Consider the following 26,244-nt stretch of genomic DNA (forward strand, 5'->3'; position numbering starts at 1 on the left):
TTCTCCTCCCTAGCCCCAAGATGTAGAAAATGTGTAGTTTAAAGTCCTGCTGAGATTTGCAGGCACAAATGTCAACTACAATAGTCTAGCCTTTTAACATATTTCCATATTTTCACTCCTGATATTTTTACACTCTGTGGAATTAATTCTGTAACCTGAAGTGCCACTAATTTAAAAGGCAAGCCATGGTAAAGAGCTTGCTACCATCATCACTTCCTTTACAGAAATATAGTGATTTCACTCATTACAGCACACTCAAGTTTAATCAACACTCTGGATTCTGCCCTGTGTAGGTATTAATCATTTATAAGTCTTTGGATTCTATTGCTCACTTTGTAGGTCATTTCCGTAGGCATTCCCTTGCAACTTGATCTGACATGATGCAAAAAATTAATTTCTGGGATGACCTGATATGGAAAGGGATGTGGAAAAGGATGACCTGATATGAAAAGGGACAAAGTCAGTATGGGAGGAGGATTTCTGGTCCCAAAGAGATAAAAGACAGGTATGCACATGTGTATGTGGAAGTGAAAAGGAGGGAAAAACACTCTCTGTGCAAGCTAGGAATGAACAAAGATTTTAATGTAATGCTCAGAATTAAAACAGATTTTAGTCTATAGGCAAGTTTAATTGGAAGAAACAAACAACTCTCCCCCAGCTCCCCTCCAGTCCCAAAAACCCCTCCATCATGCTCTTCTGGTACAATATCTCAAGGTATCTTGCTTAAACCTAGGAGCATGAGTTTAATATTGCTCCCAAATCACCATAATTAATAACACTGACTTTGAACACTGATGATAGCCACATGCCTGCCCAAATCTATTTCAAATTCTGTTATGTTCTTGGCCCCAATAATCTCCTATGACAGTACGTTCCAGAGACTAATTATATGTGTGAAATACACATATAATATCTTCCTTTTATTGCTCTTCTATTTGCCATCTTTGATTTCAATACAACATCTCTCTTGGTTCTTCTGTTATGAGAAAAAGAAAACAGATGCTTCTAATTTATTTTCTCTTACACTAGAATTCAGTGCAGCATGAAGTTAGCAGTTAAATGACTGAAGTATTTCATCCTGATTGTGTTCTTCCAGACAGAGTAAATGTCTGTTCTTCCAGAGTAAACTTACCTACCTACTAGAAGAATCAGAGAAAGACGAGCAAGGAATAAAGAAATTCAAACCTATGAACTTTAGGCATAAGGTTTATGACAGAAAATGAGAAACCAAATACCAAAAGCTTTAAAAATGCTCCCCTACTCAATGCTGGTATGTCTATATTTGGGAAAAAAACAAACCAAACAAACCACTCCAACGAACCACAAACTAACCAAATGAAATACTGTGCGTATGGCTGACGATGCTAGTGAGGGAGAGGGACAATTAAAAAAGCAAAAGAGCATAACTTTATATGTAACATCACCCAAACCTCTGGTATCACACATACTCAGCATGCTATTTTAAATCTCATTGTAGAAGCAATTAGTCAACAGTTGCAGCTTCCTCTGTGAGCATAAGCAAGTTCTCAGATGCCATCATCATGGTCATGGACGAGCAGCTTAACAAGGGTTCGATGCCACCATTTTGCCAATGACATTGCTGGGCACTTGCAGGAAGGGTGTACATCTGTATTTGCGTGTAACTACCATTATCTGGGTGTAAGCTGCATCAAACAAAAGCATGATTCAACCAAAACACTTCATTAAACAGGTATGTCCATGTAGAGGCAAGGAATTTGTAAAAGCAAGTGGAAGTAGGTTTCAGAGGGAACATACCAGATTGCAGACTGATGACATTGGTGTTAAAATTTCAGTGGAAACCTTGCCTCATTTAGTTATTGTAGGACAGGAAAGGACAATTCAGAGAAATGACAGAGTTTTTATGTTACTTCAGCTATAGGACTGATCCCTAAATACAAAGGTTGCCTGCCCTTACATCCACTACCAGCCTGCACTGCGTCTTACTATACCAAATTCCAACTTTCCTCATTTATTTTAATGGAAACAATGCAGCAGTTAAGGAAAAATACACACTTCGATGCTTCTTTCTTCAGGATGATGGGATCCTTGTTCTTTACACTAGATTTATTAGCATACATTTGATACACATGAAAAAGCCTCACCTATACTGCCCAGCTTTGATGACTTGAGAACAAATTTCTGGAGCAGAGAAACTCTTGTTGACAATATATATCATTTGGATCAGATTTTTTTTTTAAGTGTATTTTCAACAATGAAACAGATAATAAATAAACAAAGTGTTCTCATACAGTTAGGAAATTCATTGTTCCAAGTTAAAACACTGCAAATACTAGAAGAAAGCCACTAGTCTGCTATGATTAGCCAAGGGTAGAAGAGTACAATTAGTTATTACTTGATGACAGGATCAGATACAAAAAGGAAACTCAAGTGGGTGATACACAAAATGAGGCGTCCTGATTGAGAGCGACAACTTTCAGATTGAGCTTTCTAAAAATGTCATACATCTTTTAACAAACTTGTGAGATAATCGTCCTGTTATATCTAGCTTTGATCATACAGACACTATTTAATGTATAAAATTAGAGTACACAAAACCTCTACATCCCCATAGCTGTACTCACACCGTTCAGTGACTTGATCACACACATTCCCATAGGGTATTCCATTACAGCGAATCTAGAATTGTATTATCATTTTTGCTACAAAATAACAACAAGAATATACATTATGGCAGCACTGATCCCCTCTCAGTCATGAAAAATAGTTTGACTTTACCCTTTATACCACTGGTGTTAACTGGCAAGTCAGTGTTACCCTTGGAGTCTGTTTTGCACACCCCTAAGAGACTTTCCTATGTGTCCTTCTTCTCCTGGGTGACGCAGTGTTTGCAGTTTTTATGAAAACACATACTCTCAACTTCTACAAGTCAAATTAAATGCTGAAGAAAAGGAAACTTGATCTTACAGTGATTCTTTTCCACGTAGCTAATTCTGCACATTTAGGAGGAAAAAAATAAAGAAAAAAACCAAACCTCTTTACTTCCTCAAAACTTCCACTGCACTGTGGTAAGTGAATGGAAAATATGTGTTTGCACACACATACATGCTTTAAATACACTGCTGACAAAAAGCAGATCTGATTCAACACTGTTCCCTAGAGCTGTTGTCCCAGATAGCATCAAACAGTTTTAAAATGTGCAAATTACTATGAATTACCTCATAATTTGCAAAATGAAATGGCAGGCAAAATAAAAATCAAGCTAAAATCTACTTCATCATTTCAAAGTTGAAGTCTGGTAGTGGTTCAGTCTTCTTGAACAATTCAACTACTGCAAAACACATATTGAGAGGCAGCATTTAGAGTCTTCCTTACTGTAAGAGATTTACTTTTAACTGCTGGCAAAATCCAAGTACATGCTCTCCTCCTGAGCATCTTTTAATCTTTATAGTTTCTGTTCCTTTAATCCATGTAGAACAGACCTCCACCAAATAGATATGTCTCCCCAGGCCAGGTTACAGAGGGAAGGCAGCTCTGGGGTTCAGTGTCGACTGAGTTCAGGTGTATTTCTGAAAAGACTAGAAAGCAAGATCTAAGCTGTGCAAGCTCCAATTAAAGCAGAAAATCAGCTTAAACTAAGAAAAAGTCTACCTATAAAAAATGTCTTAGCAGCTGTGGCCAGCATGGATGAGAAATGGTGAGAGAGGTTGCCCAGTGGCTGTTGTGCTGGTTTCACACACTTTTCCCACTAGGGCAAAGAATGATTAACAGATTCACCATCCCAATGAATACTCTTACTGGAAACAGCTTTTGTGGAAAGTCAGATCCTTAAATGCATTCGCGTCATAATTTTATGAGACGTAGTGTTCTACTACATACTTAAAGACATACAGGAAGAATCAAAAATATAGGATAATTTAACCCCTTGTTTTCTTCAGTACTACTTGTAAAGAGAACCCTGAACACATAAAAGAAATCACTTTTCATAACCCTGTGAGTGTGCCAAGGATGCACATGGGCCTGACTGCCCACAGGCATGCAAGTACTAAAAGAAAAGAAGTTAAACAGACCTTCCCTCATCCAGATCAATGTCTAACTGCACATAAATTTATCTTCTTCCTTTGTCTGCTGTACGCCCACTAGGTCTACAACTCCTGAAGTCTCCTAAAATCAGAGGACTTTAACAGCAAAAGCAATGCAATAAAAGACAAAATCCCCAATCCTCCCACCAAAAAACACCCCAGCACCGCATGTGCTTCCTATCTTTTCTTATACTGAGAAACAGAATAATAAATGAGTAAGGAAGCAATGTGAATCTGTGAATAGCATTACCTTTTTTTTAATAATCTATATGTTTGCTTTTCATTAGCTCTCTGTGGTGGCAAAACTATAAATGTAAGAGTTAGAGACATAAAGGGAAAAACTAAAGTAGCCAATAGCAAAGATTTCAAATACATTTACACAACCACAGTTTGTTTTACAGCTGCTTTACATAACAATAAAAATGTAATATACCATGGACTTTTGGCAGTGTGTAGAGAGGCAGCATCAAATGGTAATAACGGAGTAAGCACAAAAGATCTCTTTGGAACAATTAAGCAATTTTAATAGGACCATTATGTCCAACAAGTAATGGGTCCAAAGAGACAGAAAGGTCAAAAGTGTGAGTTTCTCCATCCTGACTAGAGATCACATTTATATCCCTATGGAAGAGAGGATAACTTCATAATCATATTATATAACTCTTACTAGAAAACAACCCTGTTTAGCACACTAAACAAAAATAGAGATTTTTCCTTCAGATGCCAAAGGCAAGAATGCTTTCTCCCATCCAGTTGTCTCAGCATAATAAATAAATAAATAAATAAGGACAAAAAAATGCTTACCCTCTTTGCATAACCAGCTGAGAAAATCATTGCCTATATATAAAATAGTGAAGTGCTCACACAGTTTGGTAAACAGTCTTGCACTTTAAAGAAAAAAATGGGTAAGTAATACGAATTGTACATTAAACTCTACAGAACTGTTTTAGTGACCTTGAACTATAGTAACATAAGCATGGACATGCAAACCCACTTATTTCTGGACACAGTTCATTCACTATCTCCAGCAAGGACTGAAATTTAACACTGGACCTAGTGTGCCATTAGGATATGACACATTATCTTTCAGGAAAGCCAATCTAAGCAAACATTATATTTCCATTACTTTAATACCTAAAAAAATATTTAGATTCTCCCTCTGAAAATAAATTATTTGCTAAAACATCAACTAAATTACTTTCCAGGTGTAACATTTAATGTGTACATGAGAGGGTTAGTAAAAATACTGAGCAAAGGAATCTTTAATTTGCCTGGCATACAGTTGTCTAGGTTGCTGGCTCACCTTCTGCACAGTCAAATGTCCTTATAACTCTGAAGTGAAGTTTAGATGAATCCTCTTGACTAGAAACCTTTCAAGCTAATAAAATACTTCTCCAATGACCAAGGAATAATACATAAAGAAAGATAACAAATTTCAATTTCTATGTTACCTTGCACTCAGGATTATCCCATTTGCCCATTTATGTACTTTGAAAACACTTTCCTCTTTCCCTTTCATCAAGCTACTCTGATTCATAACCCAGATACTTTAGCAATTAAAAAAAAAAAGCAACCAAACTATATACACATTCAGTAGTTTAGCTGATCACTGCTAATTCATTTGCAAGTAAATTAATAAAACAGGAATGGTCATGTCTGCTTATTTTTTAATTCCTAATATACATTTTCCTTCTGTCAACAGGACAACCTTGCCTCTTCAGTTCTCTGCAGGCATGGGCATCAGACTTTGACAGATGCAATGGCTTAGTGCTGAAGGATCAGTGAGCCATCAGGAAAGAGAAGGCACCAGAACATTCTCAGCTCAGAAGAATAAGGAGGCAGGAAACACTAGCACTGTTCTTTACAAGGCTGAGATGGCTTGCAGAAAAGAGGCCCAACTCCAGGGGCCAGAACAGGCCCTCTGGCTCTGTCTTCCAGAACTTACACCACACTGGTGACTTGTAACACACTGGATTATGATGAAGGAAAGGAAAACCTAGAAGAGAAGCATAGAGATTGCTCAGAGTCTCTGCAAGAGACGGTTAAGATTTACTACTGGAAAGGGATCTGGTAATATACTTTTCTTCTCTCTTGTTTCCTGATTTTAAAAGTTACATCTAATCCCACCCTGTATTTTAATTCTTTCCTAGTATGTCATTGTTCAGCCATCAACTCTAGCTCCATCCTTTTTTTTCTCATTTGTTCTGAATCATTGAAGACTGTTGCAAACAGAACAGACTTCAGTAGGCAAGAGATAGCTCTCCTTTCTATATCCAAATCTAAATCAGCACTCCAACCTTACCTCTCTCTAAATCAAGCAGTGACTCACTAACAAATCTTACCCAGCTGTTCAACCAGCCACGAAAAAGGTCATGACACATCCCCACTTACCCACAACCCTTCACTCTGCTGCTGCCACTTACAGCTGGACCCTGCCACCTTTTTGTATTCCCACTGCAAAGTGTTAGCACACAAGCCTCTACTACCCAATCCCTACTTTTCAGTCTTTCCTGACAAAATCCAGTACTAGTTAATAAACATATCCTAAATGGCTAGTTCTGTGCTATTCAGCATGCAGTGAAATGTGCACCTGAACAATCCCAATGCTAAGTTATTTGTCTGGACTTTACATTTCCTATAAGTAAGACTCTTCTATGAAATACAAGGCAAAATCCTTGAAATGCAATGCAGAAACTAGAGACTGCACAGTCTACAGGGTTAGAAAATTTGCATTTTCTGTGAGAAAAACAATGTACAAGTCATAGCTAATACATTACAGAACCTCGTATGTAACATAGTATTTATAGTCATTAAGAGTACACACACTGAATACTAAGTACTTGAAACTGGAATGCCTCAACACATGTAATAGCTATGCATTTTAACTCATATTTCCCTAACAAATAGTTATAGTCCTCCTAGATATCGAGGTGGAAGGTGAAGTAGGAGCACAAAGACACCAAAGAAAGAGATTAGCTGTTGGACAGCTTCATTATTTCTCTGCCACTGTCCAGGAAGAAAAAAGCCCCCAACACTAAAATATCTCAAAATACACTATCCTATTACAAAGTAGTAGTATCACAAAGTAATAGCTGTGATAACCTTAGTGTGCATAAAAGCAGAAAATAATCAAATCACATATTCAAGATAATACAATAGCTGCTGAATAAAACAACTAACTTATTTAACTCTATCAGATAAGGGGAAAAAAAGGCAATTTTGCAGCATAAGCAGAACTTTTTGGGGGAAGGGAGGATACGGTGACACCTACAAGCCCAAAGACTAAACCTACTTTATTAATAAAGAACATTTAAACATAAATGGAAATTTACATATCACTTTGCCAACACCGACAAAAATTAAGGAAGTGCTTTACTCTGAAAAGATTACAGTCTAAAATAAGAAACACAAATGCATGAAGGTTAATCCTTCACAAAAGCAAGGAGAAGTAGCTAAGTGACAGGAAACAAGAGCTTGCTTTAAATGGCAAAGCACAAAAAGAAGAGAGGCAAGAACATTTCTGTGCATAAAAGCCATGTCAACTGGAACAAGGAAATAGAAAAGAGCCTGAAGTTAGTAGAGTGGAATGAGGGACAATGGGATGGGGGAAGGAGATAATTTTGTGGGTATTCCACATAGAACATAAAAGACCATTTGGGGTCATTTGACTCGGCATCCTACTCCTGGAAGTGGTAAGAGCATACTCCTCAGAATAGGTGACAGTGGACACTCTCTGTAGTCCATTCCCTATGTACTCCCTAAGAATCCACAGCCACTGGATTAGGGGTGCCTGACTTTTCTCTTTGTAGCTGTTTATGGACTTGTTGCTCATGAATTTGTTCAACCCACCTTTGAACATGTGGATACTATCTACTTCACAACCTCCTGCAGAAGCGTTTCCAGAACCTCACTACCTACTGGGTAGAAGGACTTCAACTGTTCTAAAATGACCATTTAACAGTTTCTGTGAATATGTGTTTCCTGTATTATGGAATTTTCTGAATAACAGCTTTTGCCATACTTCTCTTGCTAAAAAAACCAGGTGTGCTCCTTTGGGAGATTCAGATTCACAGGGCCATCAACAAAATTAATTTGCAACTTCCTATCTTTAATGCTAGTCTATTTGATTGGGATTGACTGAGTCATTTGTTTCTCTCTCTGTGTTTTCTGCCCTCTTCCTCCATTTCTCTGCCTACCTCCCCTCCCCGCTTGCTATCACTTCCCCAGTTTTTTTCCCCCCACTCCTCACATCTCACTGATGTGCTTGTGGGGGGACATGGCTAAAGAGTCACAAGTGACTCAAGTAGCAGTTCAAGGAGGTCTGCAAAGATACAGTGGGGCACCTATTACATATATTCTTTAAAGTGTAGTATGTTGTTCCCATGATAAGGCCATATAAGTACATTCACTTTATTACTAAATTAATATTTTATCTCTGAAGTGGGGGTGCAAAACAATCACCATAGCAAAACTATTGTTGCAGCTTGTATGCTTTACTGTTTCAAAAATCTACTCATGCCCAAGAAGAGGGTGGCCAACAGATGGTCCTCCCTATCCATCAAGAGGAAGATGCCCTGTGTCTTCTGTTCCTTACAGTACAAGGAGCAGAAAGTGGAGCTAAACTGCTGGACCAGAAGAAGTATCAGTCTTGTCTCTACTTCCACCTTTGCTAGAACTATTCCAGCAACCAGTGCAAAATCATCTCAGTCACCCTGATGGGCCAAATCTCTCTGCTGTCCCTTACAGTCTCTGTTAATGCCTTGTACAATCTTGTTGCCATGAATGGTTTTATGTCCTTTTCTGTTCCTCATCTACAACTCATTCATCTCCCAGTCTTACCAATACTGCAATCTGATTAACCTCACAAGAGGAGTGAGGGGATGGAAAAATTGGAAAGATGCTTTTCAAAAGAAAACATTAATATTTCACTAGAGATTTCAACCCTGGGATGCAGCTGAAAGACAAGCAGCAGGGCAGCTGAAAGCCTGGTACTAGTCACATTCAAAACTTAGATCTCCTAGGTCACTCTTGTCACTACTGTACATCTTTCTGCCTGATTTCCTAGGTTACGAGGGTGCTGTTGAAATTCAATTTAAAGTAGGAAGGAAAGCATTGCCACGACTTTAATGCAATGGAGAACTCAGTGAGATTCATGGTATTTTGAGACTTAGCATAACTATTTAAAGCCTTCAGTCTTTTCTCTCTCCCACAGTCACTCAAGTGTAAGGAGGCATAAATACTTTTACCTGAACTCAAAGCACTACAAAATACAATGGGAATCTCAAGTTAAGAATTATCCCATCAAAAAGAAATCTAGACAATTCTCGTTGATAAATAACTTATAAGGAAGACAAGGAGGACACTAACTACAAAGGTTTGTATGCATCACCTAATTTACTTCATTTAAAAAAAGCTACAAAGACATATAGAAAACACAGTGCAAATACAGTATTACAACAATCTGACTGATCAGAAACTTCTGATAAAATGACCTTTTGTGGTATACTACAGTATTGATCTAATTACTTTAAACTGGTATTATTACAACTGTGTACATTTTAGCCATCTTTCAAAACCTTCTGCAGCAGCTAAACGCTGCTTTAATGAAATAAATTGCACTTTCTCCACCATTTATAGGCCACTTCTCAGAGCTGCTACACTTGTTCAGAATATAAAATAACACTGAATTAAATATAAACAATATAAATACAACACAAACTTTCTAGAAGTTGTCCACTTGAGAACTGCAAACATATGAAATCCGTAACAGTCATAACCTAAATTAGCACCTTAAAACGTTAGTGAAGATAAAACCTTTGAGACAATTACCCTGGCAGTTTTCCTTGTAGAACAATCACTGTCTCAAACAAATCTGACAAAGTTCTTAGACTGTATCAAAAGTAGGTTTTTTTAATCAATTCACCAATTGTGAAAAGACACTTTTGATTTCAGAATTAAATTTAATGTCTGGGGGCCTTTTCACTCCTGTGTGCAACTGCTGTATGATCCTAGGCATCAAAAGAAAACACACCGAGACCCCTCTCCTGATTTCTCCCAGCAAAACACTGGGATTAGCATGCTGACTAAAATATTGCTCAGATACCCACAGCAGAAAAAACATTAAATATTAGCAGTCTACCTGCTCCAGAAAGCGCCTCCCCATTTTGCCTTTACAGTTCTCAGTACCAGATCAAAATTCTCTGTGTTTCCAGCAAGTCCAGCAGCCCCAAAGGGAGAGATGAGCAATTTTTTTAAACAGTCATTGACACTGATACAAAGTACAAAACACATCTACTAACATGCTTATCTGATTAGGTCCACACTCCCTTTTCACTCTAAAAGTTGAAGCTCCAGAAGGAGTTAAGACCTAAATTCTACACTGATTCACAGAAACACAGAAGCAAAGAAATCTAACAGGACTCTACATCATTAATCATACAGCCTCTTTAATCCAATTACTTTGTATTTTCTCTTAAACAAATGAACTGCCAAAACTTGGCCTGGACCCAGTTCTCAAAACAGCTCAATTTCATCTTACCTGACCCATATTTTCAGCTGTGAAACTATGGAAGAGACTGGAGGGAGTGAGGAGATTCAAACACCACATCTGCCCTGAGCTACAGTCTGCATGCCCCACTCTTCTTTTCTCCCCCAGCTTCCTTCCCCCAGAGTCCAGGTTAATAAAGAGCACCGAAAATTGGATATTGAAGTTAAGCATACACCTCTGCAACATCTCTTTGTAATGTCAATTAGCCCCTTACACACAGAAAATATGTATTAAATGCATGGTTGCAACCATTACACGTTCCCCAAATGCCTTGGAATTTTAATTGCATGCTGCAGAAATTTCCAAATTAGCAAGAGAAACAAGAAAACCCCTCTGAATTCTTGAGCGCACAGTGCTTATTTTGACAGTTGTAGTTTATTTATAGTACTTGACAATACATGTTCTCTCCTCAGTTTTATAATATAATGAAGTAAGCACTTAAGCCTCCACTGTTAAGCCTCAGAGGGAAAAATAAGAATAAATTTATTTCATTCAAATAAAAGTACAGATTGGCAAGATTTTACTTATAATGACTAAATTGCATCATTAATTTAACTTAGTTTGAAGCACTTTGTTTTGTGGAGAAAGCATAGCCCTTAACTTTGAGCATGGTGTGTGTCTGCACAGGTGTGCAATCTCTTAACCCATTCACATAAAATGGTATCCTATTTTTTAGTACAATAAATGCTTCTGAAAAGGTGCTGCATGGAAGGCTGGTCTGTCATGTACAATTAGAGAAGAGTGCAGGCAGAGGCTGCAGAAGTTTCACTATGCACAAACTCACTGATAACCTTAATTCTCTAATGTACCGGTGCAGTGAACTCTGTTTCCATTCCAACACAACCCCCTCCAACAGCGGGACCAAAGCGAACATCTGCCAGACACAATAACACCGGCTCTCAAAACCAACCCGTTCTTCAGAAACCACAAGGCTCTGGCAACCTGCTCTTGTTGAAATCTTCAAACACAAACCCATCCTCCTGGATCCCCTAGACAGGCCAGTTATCCATGAGTAATTTTGTCTTCATATAAAAAAGCAAGATAGATTCAAGCCCTGAAGTATAAACAGCGCACATACATTGTTTCCCATCTACCTCTATGAAGTATCATACACATACAGTGTGTGTTTCTTAAAACAAAACCAGACATATAAACTGCTGCTATACACATATCCAGTCTAAAAATCTAGACCAGTAGCACTGGAATACAACTGAAAAGCCAAACAAGACTGTGTAACCAAGAGGAAATATAAGAATTTGTCAGATAAAACATATATGGAGCATCATAAACACAGTTGCACAGTGCCCTCCAAGGGCAGCAAAACTGAAAGTCAAATAATAAAATTAAATGGTATACAAGGGAGTGTGCACAGAAGGGATTTCAATCCTCTTTGTTCTTAGCCATGATACAATTTCACAGCCGCTCTCAAGATTCATCGTTTCCATGTTTGGCATGCAAAAGCATAGAATGCAGTTCATTTGGGAATTACCGAGCCAGGACGTGCAAAGCAAAATCTACCACAGCATCAGCCAGCTCCTGCCACAGTGTTTGAAAGGCCTGACCATCAAAACATTTCTGACAGTTAAAATAAAAACAGAAGTGGCTTCAGAAAAGTTAATTCCTGTAATATTAACTAATCGATCCTCAGCAAAGAAACTGCTCCTGTGCAGCCTTTGTCTGAGTACATCGGGCAGAGGACTTTGCCTGCAGGAGCTGCTACCTCCACATACTTTAATTCAGCCAGTGTAGAAATGTATTATTTTTATGGTTTGCAAGCTAAACCATACACAGCTGCAGAGGATCTCTAAATTAGTTAATACACCATTTCAAAAGGAAGAGTTATTTCTCCTGGGATCATGTGCCAAACAAAGCAAGGAGGGAATGGTGAACCACTGGTAGTTTATATGACAAAAGATATTTTTCAACTACACACAGCACAAATTATGTAGGTCCTTCCTATCCTACATCTGGAAACTTCTCACAGAAAACACTCACATTTTCAACACAATACGAGGCAAAAAAAGAAAAAAAGACTTCTAAAACCACTTTTCTAAACTGATAATTTCACCTTCCTTAAAGGTGATAATATTTTTTTATTTCTACAAGGAAGCAAAAGCTGGCATTTGTGTCATTCTTGACCTAATAATTTGACTGGGCATGCTAAGGAAAAAAGTCAAAATGAAATTAAGCTTGTTACTTAGAAAACTGGAAAGTTTATGCTATAGAATACGATAGTGCTCAGGAAGGGTTATTTCACACATGAAAATAACAAAAACAACACTGATATTAGAGTTTAACAGTGACAATTCATCCTTAAATAATATGCTAGATTTAAAAGCAAAAGCACTTAAAGCATTATTGGCGTTGAAAGTATTGAAAAAATACATTTGCACAAAATTACAAGCACCATAAAAAACAAATGTAAGCAAGACAAATGCCAGACCTGCATGGTATGCAGACAAAATATATTAATTATAATATGAAACTGTTGACTTCAAAACTGCCTTTGAGCCACACATTTTATACAGACTTCTCTCAAGCCAAGAAATCTTAATTCCACACTGCAAAGTTTTGAAAACTATTAATATTCCATATGTTATAATGGAGAGCACTTCTCCCCACCATCTTTACTGAGACACATATTTATTAAGTGCTGACAGTTAACTTTCACGAGACTCTTAAGGAGATCTGGTCCTTATTCTGCAAATTTACAAAAACTGGGCTGAAGGTGCCAAAAAACACAACTGTATGTTATTATTATTTAAATAATGAATTTGTGATAGCATTCTACTCTGAAGCAATGGAAAGCCCTGCAGGGAAATGCCTTCTTTAACAAAGGTTTGAAAATTATTTTTGTTTAAATAACAGCTGGTCTTGCCTATATGGACTTAAATGAGCCATGTGGAGACAAACTTGTTTCAGTTTGGCTAAGATAGATTAAAAAACATTAATTCTAGTTGATATCCATTTTGGTCCCTCTACACAGATGGGAAAAATAACATTAAATTACCACGCTTACATACAGTCAATACCAGACACCCAATAAAGCACAAATTCAAAGCCCTGCTCATAATGCAACTGATGCACACAGTTCCAACAGAACAGCTCAGTTGCAAGTTAGCTTGAAACAAAAGAGATTTACATTCATTTCTCCACTTTGCCAGAGACATCCTGCATTACCTTAGACAAGTCACTTGTTTTTTGTGTGCTGTAACTCCCCACCCTGAAAAATGGGAAAAACCACTTGTTCCATAACGGCACATCAATAAGCAAATCTACCATCAGGAGATGCTTAGATACAGAGGTTGGATAAATTACACAAAGCGAATAAAGAGTACTTATAGTTTGAAGTAATTTCTCTTAAAGCTCTGGACATTTCATCACAGAGACAGAAGGAAAGCTTTTGCATAACACTCATAAGTGTTACCAGCAAACAAAAGTCAGGACTGCCTACATAGCAAGATAGAAGCATATTTTGACATGTGCAAACTCAAAGCAAAGGCATGACACCTCCTGTGTCACCAGCACATAATAAAGACCAAAAGTAAGAAGTTTCTAGTTACCTTCTTTGAGCTCTAGAACAGGACTTAAACTCTCTGATATAAAACCAAGTAGGAGCTCAGATACACTCTCAAAAGATTTTAAACACTTTAGGTCCAAACAGTCATTCTCCAATTCATATTAACCACTAACCACCTTTTGAACTTGAAAGTCATATTTAACTTTCATAACTCAGTATTAATATTGGGAGTCAAATCATCTTGAAGAAATTAAAGACCTCCAGTGCACTGGCCTACTGAAAATAATGAAGAGGACTAAAATCCATTCAGAAGTAGTTGCCAAACATACATTACACCAGGACACTTATGAGGACAGCATTGCTCCCAGCAGGAACCTACAAATTTGCAACATGTATTAAATGTATCTTTTTTGAAAATGTTTTCAAGTCCAAAAATCTACATTTTGAATGCAGGCACATATTCTGCACTGCTGCACAACTAACTACACTAGCCTGTGAAAATCAAAATCACAGCCTGCGGAAGGAGACACAAATGCACAGAGAGTAAGAGAAATTAACCAGCCAATGACACACAAGCCCAGGTAAACTTTTGGGGGACACAGGCAAGCTATGAAAAAACCAGAAGCAAGGAAAGTGCTGAGGAGAGAGGAAGTTTTGGAATAAGCTTCCCCTCATATTACCCACATATGTGTAAAAACCACACAGCTGCTCAATCACACTGTGTTGAGTGTGCTTGGGGTTTGGGTTTTTTGGTTTTTGTTTTTTAAACAGATGATCTGTGGGTTACATACATGAAAATACAGATACTAAAAGCTACAAAAATAAAAATGAAAGATTTATTTTTAAGCTATTTTGTTTGAAATGTCAAATGGTTGTCATTATTTGTAATTGCATCTTGTATGTCATATTTTATAAGAAGAAAAATACCTCAGATATGGTAAAAGAAAAAAAAAAACCCTCAGATATGGTAAGATATGGTAAAACAGTTCTTACAAAAAATCATTCACAACCTGAACCTTTATCTTTCAATATGCAGAGCTGCTCTGGGATGTGTTAAATATCTTTAACACCCATTACTGCAATAAGACTGAAAGAAGTATTTTGCAGCGAGGCCAAAAATTAAAGCACAGCCAACCATGAACTTATATCAAACACCAGACATAGAACAGGGGGAAATATAAACATGGTGGTGGGGATGTAAGAACAGATGTCCAGAAAAAGAAAAAAAAGATTATGATGTTTCCAACATAACACAGGATACAGTTTCGGACAAATATTTTCAAATGTGACTTGAGGCTTTGGCAATCCCTAAAACTGACAGTACAACAGGTAGTATGTGGCATCATACATAATGCTCTGAATATGTAAGTTCTAAGATTAAACTTGCAGGAAAGAGCAAGATGTCTAAAAGGAGAGGACTGGCCTCTCCTCCAGTGACACCTGAAAAAAGTCTGTAGAGGCACAAAGGCAGCAGAGATATGAGGGGCAGGAGGTCAGTGGAAAGGTTAGAATAAGCAAAGTCATAAAGGCAGGAAATTGAAACTAAGTTCTCAAACTATGTATTTAATACCTCCTTCACAGCACACCAATAATGTTCATACGAAAGGAAAAAATATAAAGGGAAGCAGTGACACTATTAGCAGGCTTCCCAAGAACAAATTCCGGCAACCTTAAATATCATGCAGCAACCAGAGTCTCTCATTTGCTTAATCTCCTCACAGTCATAAATTGACTATTTCTGGGGTTTTTTTTTTCTTTTTTTTTCCCCACAAGAGTTGAACTTTCCCCACAACTGCAATAGCTGAAACTCATCCCACTGTTGTGGCAACCGGCACCTGCCTGCCTTTTTACAAACCAGCCGCTACAGGGGCAAACTCCCAGTGCTTGACTGCACAACTGGAGCCTTGTTAGCCATAAGCAGAGATGCTCTTCTTGGCTCTCAGCACTATGTCTACAGAAGTAGGATGACTTCACCCCAAGATGAGCAATACCAAAACTCCTTTGGTCACACATACACATACAACAAACCCCTCCACTCACGTTTTCCTACCTATCAACATATTAAAAGGCAGTAACAACTACACCAGTTTCATGCATGACTTGCAAGAGTTGCCAGCCTTCACTGTCACTCATCTGAAAGTCAAAAGGAATGCAGAATACTTGTAACTTCACTATGGATGAAAATTAATCATCACTATTTGTACTACAAACTAATTTTTACTATTAGGAATATTTGTAAAGGCTGAAATAACACAAACTTACTATGTGGGCCTTGAAGCACATTATCCTCAATGGTCTATGTAATTAAAAAAGAAAAACCAAAACTATACTGCATTTTGAGAAGTAGTCTGCTAGTTCATCTTTACCTGTGAACGAATCCAATTGAAGCAAGGACAAATCAGGGTTCTAATGTCATTTACACAAATCTTCAGAAGAAACACGCAATCTAACGTACTCATATACTACCACAGCTTTTGGACACACTTGCAAAGTTCAGTCTGAAATCCCAGCACCTTGACAATCCAGGAAATTAGTGTTTCTGCCTAGTTTCAAACTAAAACCAACACACTCAGTTTTCTAGAGAGCAAGCAACAGTGCCCGAGATGTGCTTCCGTGTTTCTTTCCCATGAAAATCAGATTAAAGTGGGAGGAGGAGGGAAAAGCATGCAGACTTTGTCCTGACACAGAGCTGGGATGCACAGGGAACATCTCCAGCTCAAGAACTGGAAATGTTGTAATTTTCAGGTAAGTCATTACTGTCCCTAAAACAATATTGTCACAAGTAAAGATTTCAAAACTTATTATCATCCCAACAGCACAAAAATCTTCTTAGTATCAGATTAGGTGTCACACATCACATTCAATCTCTCCTTCAATTAATTATGATCCTAGGGACTGGTACTGAAGGGTGGCTCTAGACCTGTCAGGCTAACTCTTGTGCTAATGCCTCCCCACAGAATAACAGTGGCAAAATGCTTCAATAAAAAGGTTCATATACATTTGTGGGTGGAAACTCAATACAAAAAAGACCAATTTAAACAGTTATTTATAATTTTCTCTGATTTATGCCACTACCAACATCAAAAGACATCAAACCTAAGCTACAGCAAGAAGATGGGAACAGAGTTATGCACTGGCAGCTACAGCAAATATAGAACAGACTGAAAGCCTCTTTTGTCTTGGATGAGACAAGTATAACCCAGGATGTTACACTACTACTGCCTCCTCTCCAAATGCAAAGAGGTTCAGTAACATCATGCAATGAAACAAATCAACCTGCCAGATGTTTTAAAAAAACAATGTAAGTTTCTAAAACATACTTAAAAACAAGCTGCTTTATAAAGGGCAACAGAATATCCCTACTTTCTGTTTCACCAGGTAAGATATATGTTCCAGTGGGGCACCCACTGAGTGGCAAATTCACACTTCACTTCCACTGTCAGCTGCTGTTCACAACAGAACTCTGAGCTAAAAACCTCAGAGCATTCTTTGCTTCCTTGGCAGGACTCTTATTTATATAAGATTAGTGCAGTCAGGCATTAGATTTATAAACCAAAACCAAAAACAAACAAGGAGAAAGTTTTCACACTCTTCTTTATAGACCAGTTTCTGAAACATACACACACAAAACAGTATAACATATTGAAATGCAATTGTTAAAAAAAACCAAAACAACCCTCAAAACAAGCAGAAAACTGATCAAAATACATACAATTTCTGGAGGTATCCCCACCTGGAAACCATTTAAAGTCAGGCAAGCATTCACAAAAGTACTGTTGGCCACGGAAACAGCCATTCCTCTGCTCCATCCAGAGCCTTCTGAGGGCAATTACAACACATGGGCACACTTCAGCCCCTCACCTTCCCCAACCCTCCTCAGGTAAGGAATCGACACCAACCTGCAGTTGGGAGGTGGATCTAAGGTGATGTCAGCCAATTCCTTCTGAATCCTGTGGCAATAAAGCAAGAAGGAACAAAGGTAAGACACTGTGTGGGATAGCAGTTAACACATTATCCTTGCAGACATGCTGTCACTGTGAGCTTGCCACAGTACATAAGAGAGGCACTCTCAGCTGTGGCCTCCCACCAGTCCAAACCCCCTAAGCGGGACAGGCGCCCTGCCCCGTTAAAGAGACAGGCAGAAAAACGGCAGGCATCGTGCACTGAACCCAGACAGGTGCACCACTCTGCACTCCCACAAAGATGCCAATCACACAGTGGAAAAGACTGTCCTCTGTGCTCTGCCAAACAGCCTGTAAATGAGGGGAAACCTCTGCAAATGTGATGCACCAAGAAGAAACTGCAGTCTGAAAAGGAATTTTGTCTTACGGGATTGAGAGAAACAGTCATTGCCAAATTGGCTCCCTCCTCTCTCTCCCAGCTTCTCATCACCATCCTGAGAAAAAAAATCCACAGCCCTGAGGGAGTCAATAACTGCGCCATTCTCAAGGACACTTTAAGGAAGGTGACTATCTATTTCCGAGACTCCTGCACTTCCTACTACCTTCAATTCTCCCTTCTCTTCACCCTCAAGAGCCACACAACACCCCCAGGTCCCCTTCCTAGGACTCCAGACGCTCCCTCTCTTCACTGTGCTCAGCCAACACCCTGTCCTCCCAGCCCAGACTATTCTGGGCTTACGCTGCTTTTGCCACAAAACGCCCAACCAGCTATCATCCTCTTCCCTGGAGTCCCATTACTGTCACTCAGGCTTCCCTTCCAGATTTCCCCACCCAGCACTCAGCCTGCCTCCCTTCTCCTTTAAACTCAGCCAGCATCTCCTGCCACTTGTCACACACAAGAACCACAGTCTTTCCACAGGAGGCAGTTTAAAATCTTCTCCTTAAAAGAGTGAAGGGCACAACACGTAAACACTGCTTGCCACTATCTATGTCAGTTTGCCATGGAAACCTGCTGAGTAAAGATCTGGAATAACCAAACTGCCTAAATGCTATAAAGCCACAGAGAACTTAGTTGCTACGACAGGGCATTTGCATAAAACCCCAGTCACTTCAGACACCTACTGATACAACCTCTCTGCTGCTTGGCAAAGCTGTTCAGTAAGATGGTTTATTATTCTTACTGAAGTACTGCAACTTTGCTTGAAAAGCTCCATTTGTCAGCTTAGCTCCCTGAAGCAGAATGGTGCTGAATTCAGGTGACACACAGAACAAATAAGAAAGGGTAACTTTTTTTTTTTAATTAGTAGCTCAAAAAGTCTGTCCAAGTGAAGAAAACTGACTGACACAGCTGTTATGGAATTCCTATTCTATGCAGGTGTCTCTCCCTACACATTATTCTGGAATAAAAATTACTTTATTCTCAGAAAAAGCCCAAACCCACTCTGTGCTTTGAGCAAAGACTATTTTAGAGCAGAATGTCCACAAGTGGGCCTGCTGTAGATTATTTATTCCAGTCAGCATCCAACCATACACAGAAAATTCAATATAAGTGATGAGCAGACAAAAATAACAGTAATGTATTTGTTGGTAAAGATCTGGGGCTGTATTACACCCCTTGCACTGCAGTGCACTCCCCCAAAGCAAGCAAACTCAAAACTTCACAAACATTAATTAATCTCCAAATCAGTTCTGGAAAGAAAAAAAGACACTCTAGATTCCAACCCACAAGAGAGCGAAACAGATGTTGAAATGCAATGCCTTACTAGGGACCATATAGTTTCCAGTAGCAGAGAAAAAAATAAGGTCTAAATGTCAATCCTACACCATTCCCATAACAAATACTAGTAAGGAAAAGGGAAAAGAGAGCAGAAATAACTGAGGGTCAGAATAACAGCCCAGAAGAAGAAAAGCCAGGAAAATATTTGGAATAAGCAGGAAGAGGGACCAGAAAGCAGTGAAGTTGGGCAGACACTCACTGCTGCGACACTGAAAAAAGTGAGACAATAGCAGCTTCAGGTAGAAAGGTTGAGCACAAGGGCTAGAGATGAGGAATGGGAGGAGTGGGGAACTGTGCAAAATAAAATGAGAAAGAAGATGCAACAAATCAGTTAGAAAACTGACTGCAGCCTCACCTCTTGGCACTGGTAGATAGCAGTTTAGAGTTTTTACTCATGCTGACTTTGCTTTCCTTCTTCTTAGGCGTGCTTGTCTCTTTCTCTGTCTGTTGGTTGGAGGATGAAGATGAGGAGGAGCTGGTGCTGGCCCTCGAATCGTCATCCGACATAGCGACCCCCCCACCACACACCCCAACCTGGAGAGGAGACACCATGGGGCGTGGGGAACAAACAGTGAACACAAACACACACAGAGAAAGGCTGCTGACAATCTCACTCTGTGTTTGGGTCATGCTCCTTTTAAAGGATTCTCATGTATCCCTCTCCTCTCTAGGCCCTACAGCCATAGCAAGAGGAGCAGCAGCTTCCCCTGCATTAGTAACACTGAGGAGCAGGGGAAAAGGGACTTTAAAAGCTTCCTCTCAGAAAGCAAGTGTGGAATGAGAGGAGACTGGAACGGGGACAACTGCGAGGATCAGGGAAGCTCAAAGCAATTCTTTCTAATCTCCCCCAAACTGCACACACAAGAGGAGCCATCACCACCCACCACTATCGAGCCTAGGGGTGTAGGAGATAAAAATGGAACAGCTCCGGTCCCTTGGGTTCCCGGGAGGCACGTGGGGGAGGCAGGAAGGGATGGGCCAGGGGGGTGCCCGTCGCCAGTTTTAAAATGGAAGTGGGGCATCACTGGCAACAGAGGGAAGACCCTGGCAGATGTGTGACCTGTGGTGGGGAAACCGCTGCCTGTGGGATCGGGTGTTGGAAGCCGTGAGGGGAGGCGGGCAGGAAGGGAGCAAACCAAAGGGAAGGGCTAAGCAGGGAGTGGGGTGCACTGGTGGCACCCACCGAGGCCCACTGCACCGAGGGGCATGTGCCAGCGGAGGGGGAAGGGAGAGGAGGGTCTGTGCCGCGGGGGACGTGGGGGGAAGGGGGGCCAGGGCCTACGAGGGGCGAGAGTGGAGGGCCCGGGGAGGCCGGTGTCAGGGAGGGGGCCAGCAGGGGCCAGGGGGAGGCAGCCCGGGTCTATGCGGGCACCCCGGGGGCACGGGGGAGGAGGGCGAGCACGGCGGGCTACCGGGGGCAGGTCCGCACCCGAGAGGGGCGAGAAGCCGTCGGGAGGGATGGGGGGGCTGGCAGGGCACCCCGGGAGAGTTCGGGGGAAGGGCTCGGGGTGCAGCCGCGGGCCCGGGGGGGGGACGGAGGGAGGGCGACACACAACCGCCACCCTCCCCGGGGAGCTCCCCTGCCCCCGCCGGCCGAGAGCCGGAGGGGGCCCGGCCGAGCTGCCCCGGCCGCGGGCCCGCAGGGCCGGGGGACAGCGGTACCTGACAGCCCCGGGCGCGACCCCCCTGCCCCGCCGGCTGCCGCCCCATCGCCGGGCCGCGGCCGGCCCTGCCCCTCGCCCCTGCCCCCGGGGAGGGCGGCGGGGGGTGCCCCGTCCCCCTACCTCTCCCTTTGTGTCTGGCTGCTCCTCCTCGGTGCGGCTGGGCCTGGCCACTCGTGTCTCTCTCGCTGGGAGAGAAGCGGAAGTGCTGCAACAGCAACTATTAAACAGGCAATGGCTTCCCTGGCTGCCTCCCCCACCACCAAGCGGGGCTGGGGGGCGGCGGGGCCGGGGCGCCACCCGGTGCGGAGCGGGGGGCGGCGGGGGCGGGCGGCGGAGCTCCAGCTCCGGGGATGGAGGGGGATCCCGGCCGCCACGGCCCCCTCCCTTTCCCTTCCCCCCGGGCAGGGAAGAAAGGGGCACACGGAGGGGGACGTGAGTTTTTAATGGAGACCCTCTGAAAAGTAACCTGCAGGGTGTCGGGGGGCAGAGGGACAGGCGACCTCCCCGGCTCCGCTGCTGCTTCCGTGCGAGAGCCCCGCGGGGACGCGGTGCAAGCAGGTGGCTGGGAGAGGGGCAGTTCCCGGGGCTGTTTTTTTTTAAGGCTCGGAGGGGGTATTAGGATCGGCGCGGGGGCTGCTTGCTTTCCTCCTATTCTCACAACTGTCTCAACCCCAAAGCTTCTCCCCTGCCTCACCTGCTTTGTCCCTCCGGCGGCAGCAGCAACTTCTCACCTGTCTCAGTTTGAAAGCAATAAGGGGAAAAAAGAAAGAAAAAAAAAAAAAAAAGAGCCTAGCCCAAAGCCCACTCGCCCCCACCAATCCAGGCAAAAGGAATCCCCGGCAGCTTTCCCATCTCTCACCTGTTTCAGCCCTAAAGCAGCAGCTGTGTCTTCCCTTCCCTCCCCCGGCTCAGCCCTGAACCAGCAGCAGGAGCAGCCGCTTCCCACTCGCCCTCGCCCGGAGTTCAGGATTCCATTGTCCCCCACACTGCATTTGGTGACATCACTGACACACAAAGAAGGGGCACTTCGTGATGTCATCAACGCATGCTGGGAGAGAAAACAAAATTCTGGGCTTGGCAGCGACAGCACTAACACACAGACGCACACAGATACACACACAGACCTTTCAATTTTCCAAAGGTAAAAGTATTAGGGATTTTTTTTTCCCCCAGTCCCCTGATGGGGAGCCCGTCTGCGGAAAAAAGGCGTGTTGTATTCGCTAGCGTGTTGTAATCGCGAGGCGATTTACTCATTTCTCCAAAACCTCTGCTGTCCATCTCTCGCACCCTGTCCACCCAACGGAGAAAAGTGGTTTGGCTGGAGCGAACCACTGCCCCCGGCCCAGGCGCGGGCAGCAGCCCCGGTGGGCAGCTGCGGCTCTTCCTGGAGGTGCCAGATCCACTCGTGAAGGGACAATGGGGACCAGCATTCCCACCGACCTCACCCGGGGCACATTTGGCTCGCTGCCGCCAGTTTCCACAGCCTATCGAGGGATTGCCTATCGAGTTACTTGGTGTCTTCAGTGGCCGAAAATACACTGGACCGTCTCCACCACGCACCACGATAATGGATCGGAGTTTGTATGTCACCCTTTCTCCCACGGGAGGACCTCGAGGTGATCCGCAGGCACACAGGACTGCTGGCTCCACAGGGCGCTGTTACGACATGACACCTGGGGAGTCCCGAGGGGTCAATTACAAAACCGAAGTCGCAGAAGCGGCGGGGGACGGGGGCGGGGGGACATCCCAAGGCTGGGCATCTCCGCTTCGCAGCGACCGCGGTGGGGAGCGGGGGCAGCCGAAGCTGGCTCCTCCTGAAGCCCGGGCTTCCCGTCTGACGCTGCCAACATGGCCCCAGCGGCGGGCGCGGGTCCGGCGCCCCATTCCCCGCGGCGAGCGGCCGTGCCCAGCCGCTGCTCCCGTGGGACCCGGCGGTCTGCCCGCCCGCCCGTGGCACCGGTGGTGTGAAGCTCCCCCCCGCAAAGAGCCTGCCCCTTGGCTAGGGCGGAGGCTTGAGCGGGGACGAAACCCTTCAGGCTGGGATCGGGTAGCGGTGCCCGTGGCTTCTTTTGGGGTCAGCTGTCAGCCAGGCTGCCTGGGCATGCTGAGCCCTTCCTCCATGGGACAGCAGCTTCACACTTCGTGACTCAACACAAGGATCTGCTCATGGCACTCACCTTTCACCATTTATATCCTGTAATTTTTGATCCAGAGGTACCCCTAGAGTGGACATCCTTGCAGGGACAGTCTTTTCCTCTGTCGCTCTCTCCTCTGCTTCCTTGGACTTCTGCATCTGCTGTTTTTCACTCCTTACCCTCTCTCTTTCTCCTCTCACACCCATTTTCTGCACACATCTCAGCAGCACCTCATTTCCCCTGGGCCAGTCCCTAATTTACTTACACTCCTCAAACTTGCTACCTGGTCTCCTGTTTGAGCCATGGAGTGTGCTAGATATGTACACCCCAGTGACACTGTGAGTGTCACCCTGACAACAGAAGGAATTTCACTGCAGTGTCATGCTTAAATGGCCTTTGTGTGTAGGTTTTAATTTTAGAGCTTTTTTTTTTTTCTGCTAACCATGCTCTTCAGTCTTTATTACCTCTAGTACCATGTATTAGGCTTAAGTGAACTTTCTTCCAAAACCAGTTTGCTAGCAGAGACAGCCTGTCCAGTTTGACCTATGGGAATGACGCCTGGGAAGCTATGGTCATCCTACCTTCTAGGAACTGTAGAGCTGTGGCATCTCCACCATTGACCATGGCCCTGAAGACATATAACAAATGTCATAAAAACTGGCATTTAGATAAAGGTGGACGATCTGATTACTTCATGCCCCTCATTGAACAAACGGGGTCAGAATTCAGCTCCTGAAAACTGCGATGAGCTCCTCTGCCAGCATTTTCCTAACTGACCCAGGGAACAGTGGAGGATGGGGCTGGCAGTATGGTGCTGTGTCAGGTGACAAATGCAAAATATGTGAGGACACAGAGCAAAGTGAACAAGCATAACAAATTTCACTGTTTATATGGAATAGCTCTTTTAAAACAGAATATCTTCATTTTCACAAAAAAAAAAAAAAAACAAACCCCAACAACAACAAGAAAAAAAAAAACAACCCACAAAAACCCAACCCACAACAAGGAACAAAAAACAAACAAAAACCCCTCCAAAAAACTCCAGCCCTTTCCTGTTGTCACAGGAAACCTTCAGCGAAGTCAAGTGAGACAACTGATATTAATAATGAAAGCCATCCATTTCTATAATAAGGGACAAGGAAAATGTAAATATTGCTACAAAATCACACAGGCACTTTTGCCATATTATGTTAATAATCTTGGTGGGGGGTTATCTGTAGCTTAACCTTTTCTTTAGCACACAATCCTTAGTAACCCTGTTCAAAGTAATAATATGATAACCAGCAGCAGCGGTTATTTACTTTGAAGCCTACACAAAAAATGCTTTTGCTGAAAGCACCTACTAATGTCAGCACTTGAGCAGCTGTTACAGTGGCAACTCCCATTTTATGACTCACCTCCTAGGTCATGGCTAGGATCAGCAATGGGCTGTTCTCCTGTGTTAGCCATGCCATACCCAGAGCACTGGAGAGAGAGGGAGCCAAGAAGCTGGCTTCTATGTCCAGAAATGTTTATGCAGCTTGCCCTTCTTCCATGCTTAGCCTCTCAGCTCTGCACGGACATGGAAAAAAGGGAAGAGAGTGTAGGACATGATTTTTTTTTTCCCACCAAATGCAAGAACTACCTCCTCCAATAAATTTCATTCCACCCTGGGAATTTTGACAAAATGCCACTGATCTGCTTCTATTTCTTTCCTGTAAAGTGTGTGCACTTTATTGGGTGAGCTTTCCTTCTTATCAGTGCTTCCTCTTCCTATTTCCTTAGTGTTGTTTTGTTTTGGTTTTTATTTTCTTGGTTAAGTTGTGCAAAGGACTTGCAGAGGAAAACTGACCCAGATTATTCATTTTCCCTGTGCCCCAAGATTTTTTTAATCGATGGCACTAGTTCAGTGCAGCAACTGAATAGGATTAGTCACTTTTCCCTCTGGATTGAGTTTGGAGGAGGCTGAAAAAATAGATGACTGGAATCGAGTTGCTTTTGGGGCTTTGAGCTTAATTCACAACAGAAGGTAGCCAGTTCAAATCCCTCTGAGTCTTCTGCTAAGGGAAGGTGACTCAGATTAGTCCTTTTATACCATCTCAGTTCCAAATACCTTTTCAGCATTATTTCTGGCTGGTCTGTTTGGGTCTGAGCCAAAGCGCCTTATATTTCCAGCAATTCCAGTGAGTTCTGCATCAGACCTTTTGTGGGGAGCAGAAAGAAATTATCATTTCTTTGGCTCTCCTGATGTCAGCTTGGTGGTAGTGTCATGCTTGCAAGTGATATTGGCAAAGTGAGAAACATGCTGATACCTCACACAGTCCTGTGATGACACACTTTGTCCTTTCTGTGTGACCCTGTGATACAAAGTGAGGTGGCAAAGAAAAGTTACAATAAGTTCAGGATTTATGATACAACTATTTGAATAAAGCTAGACAGAAACTCTTCCAAAAGAGGAAGGAACTTCATTGAAATGAGACAAAACATAACAGAGAAAATACAAGTGGCTTATGTATGTGACATAAGAAAGTGAATTTACCCATGGGTTTCCTCTTCACAGCTATCTTGCCATAACTTAATAAAGCTGTCCAACTTGCCTTGCTGTAATTTTCTCACACAATACGGCTCTTAGTCCTTAGAATTATATTTTTTTTCAGTT

At 42.2% G+C, this 26,244-nt stretch overlaps 1 protein-coding gene across 11 annotated transcripts in view; it reads right to left on the reverse strand.

Annotated features, from left to right (window-relative positions):
* LOC137483732 (ubiquitin-conjugating enzyme E2 E1) overlaps window positions 1–22,525 on the reverse strand; it is a 45,515-nt gene extending 22,990 nt beyond the window's left edge. Inside the window, exons 1-5 of one of the 11 annotated variants that reach the window (XM_068207067.1) lie at window positions 22,331–22,525; window positions 22,166–22,202; window positions 21,592–21,656; window positions 20,163–20,251; window positions 18,028–18,078 (exon numbers count right to left, since the gene is read on the reverse strand). In XM_068207067.1, coding sequence (XP_068063168.1) covers window positions 18,028–18,078; window positions 20,163–20,251; window positions 21,592–21,656; window positions 22,166–22,202; window positions 22,331–22,510 — 422 coding nt within the window. In that variant the 5' untranslated portion in view covers window positions 22,511–22,525. Of the gene's footprint in view, window positions 1–18,027; window positions 18,079–20,162; window positions 20,342–21,219; window positions 21,322–21,469; window positions 21,551–21,591; window positions 21,657–22,165; window positions 22,203–22,330 lie in introns of those variants that run through there. The other 10 variants (XM_068207053.1, XM_068207087.1, XM_068207096.1 and 7 more) reach the window with 10 other exon arrangements.
* Between the last annotated feature and the right edge of the window lie 3,719 nt (window positions 22,526–26,244).

Source organism: Anomalospiza imberbis, chromosome 1 (genome assembly GCF_031753505.1).
Source record: "Anomalospiza imberbis isolate Cuckoo-Finch-1a 21T00152 chromosome 1, ASM3175350v1, whole genome shotgun sequence".
NCBI lineage: Eukaryota > Metazoa > Chordata > Aves > Passeriformes > Viduidae > Anomalospiza > Anomalospiza imberbis.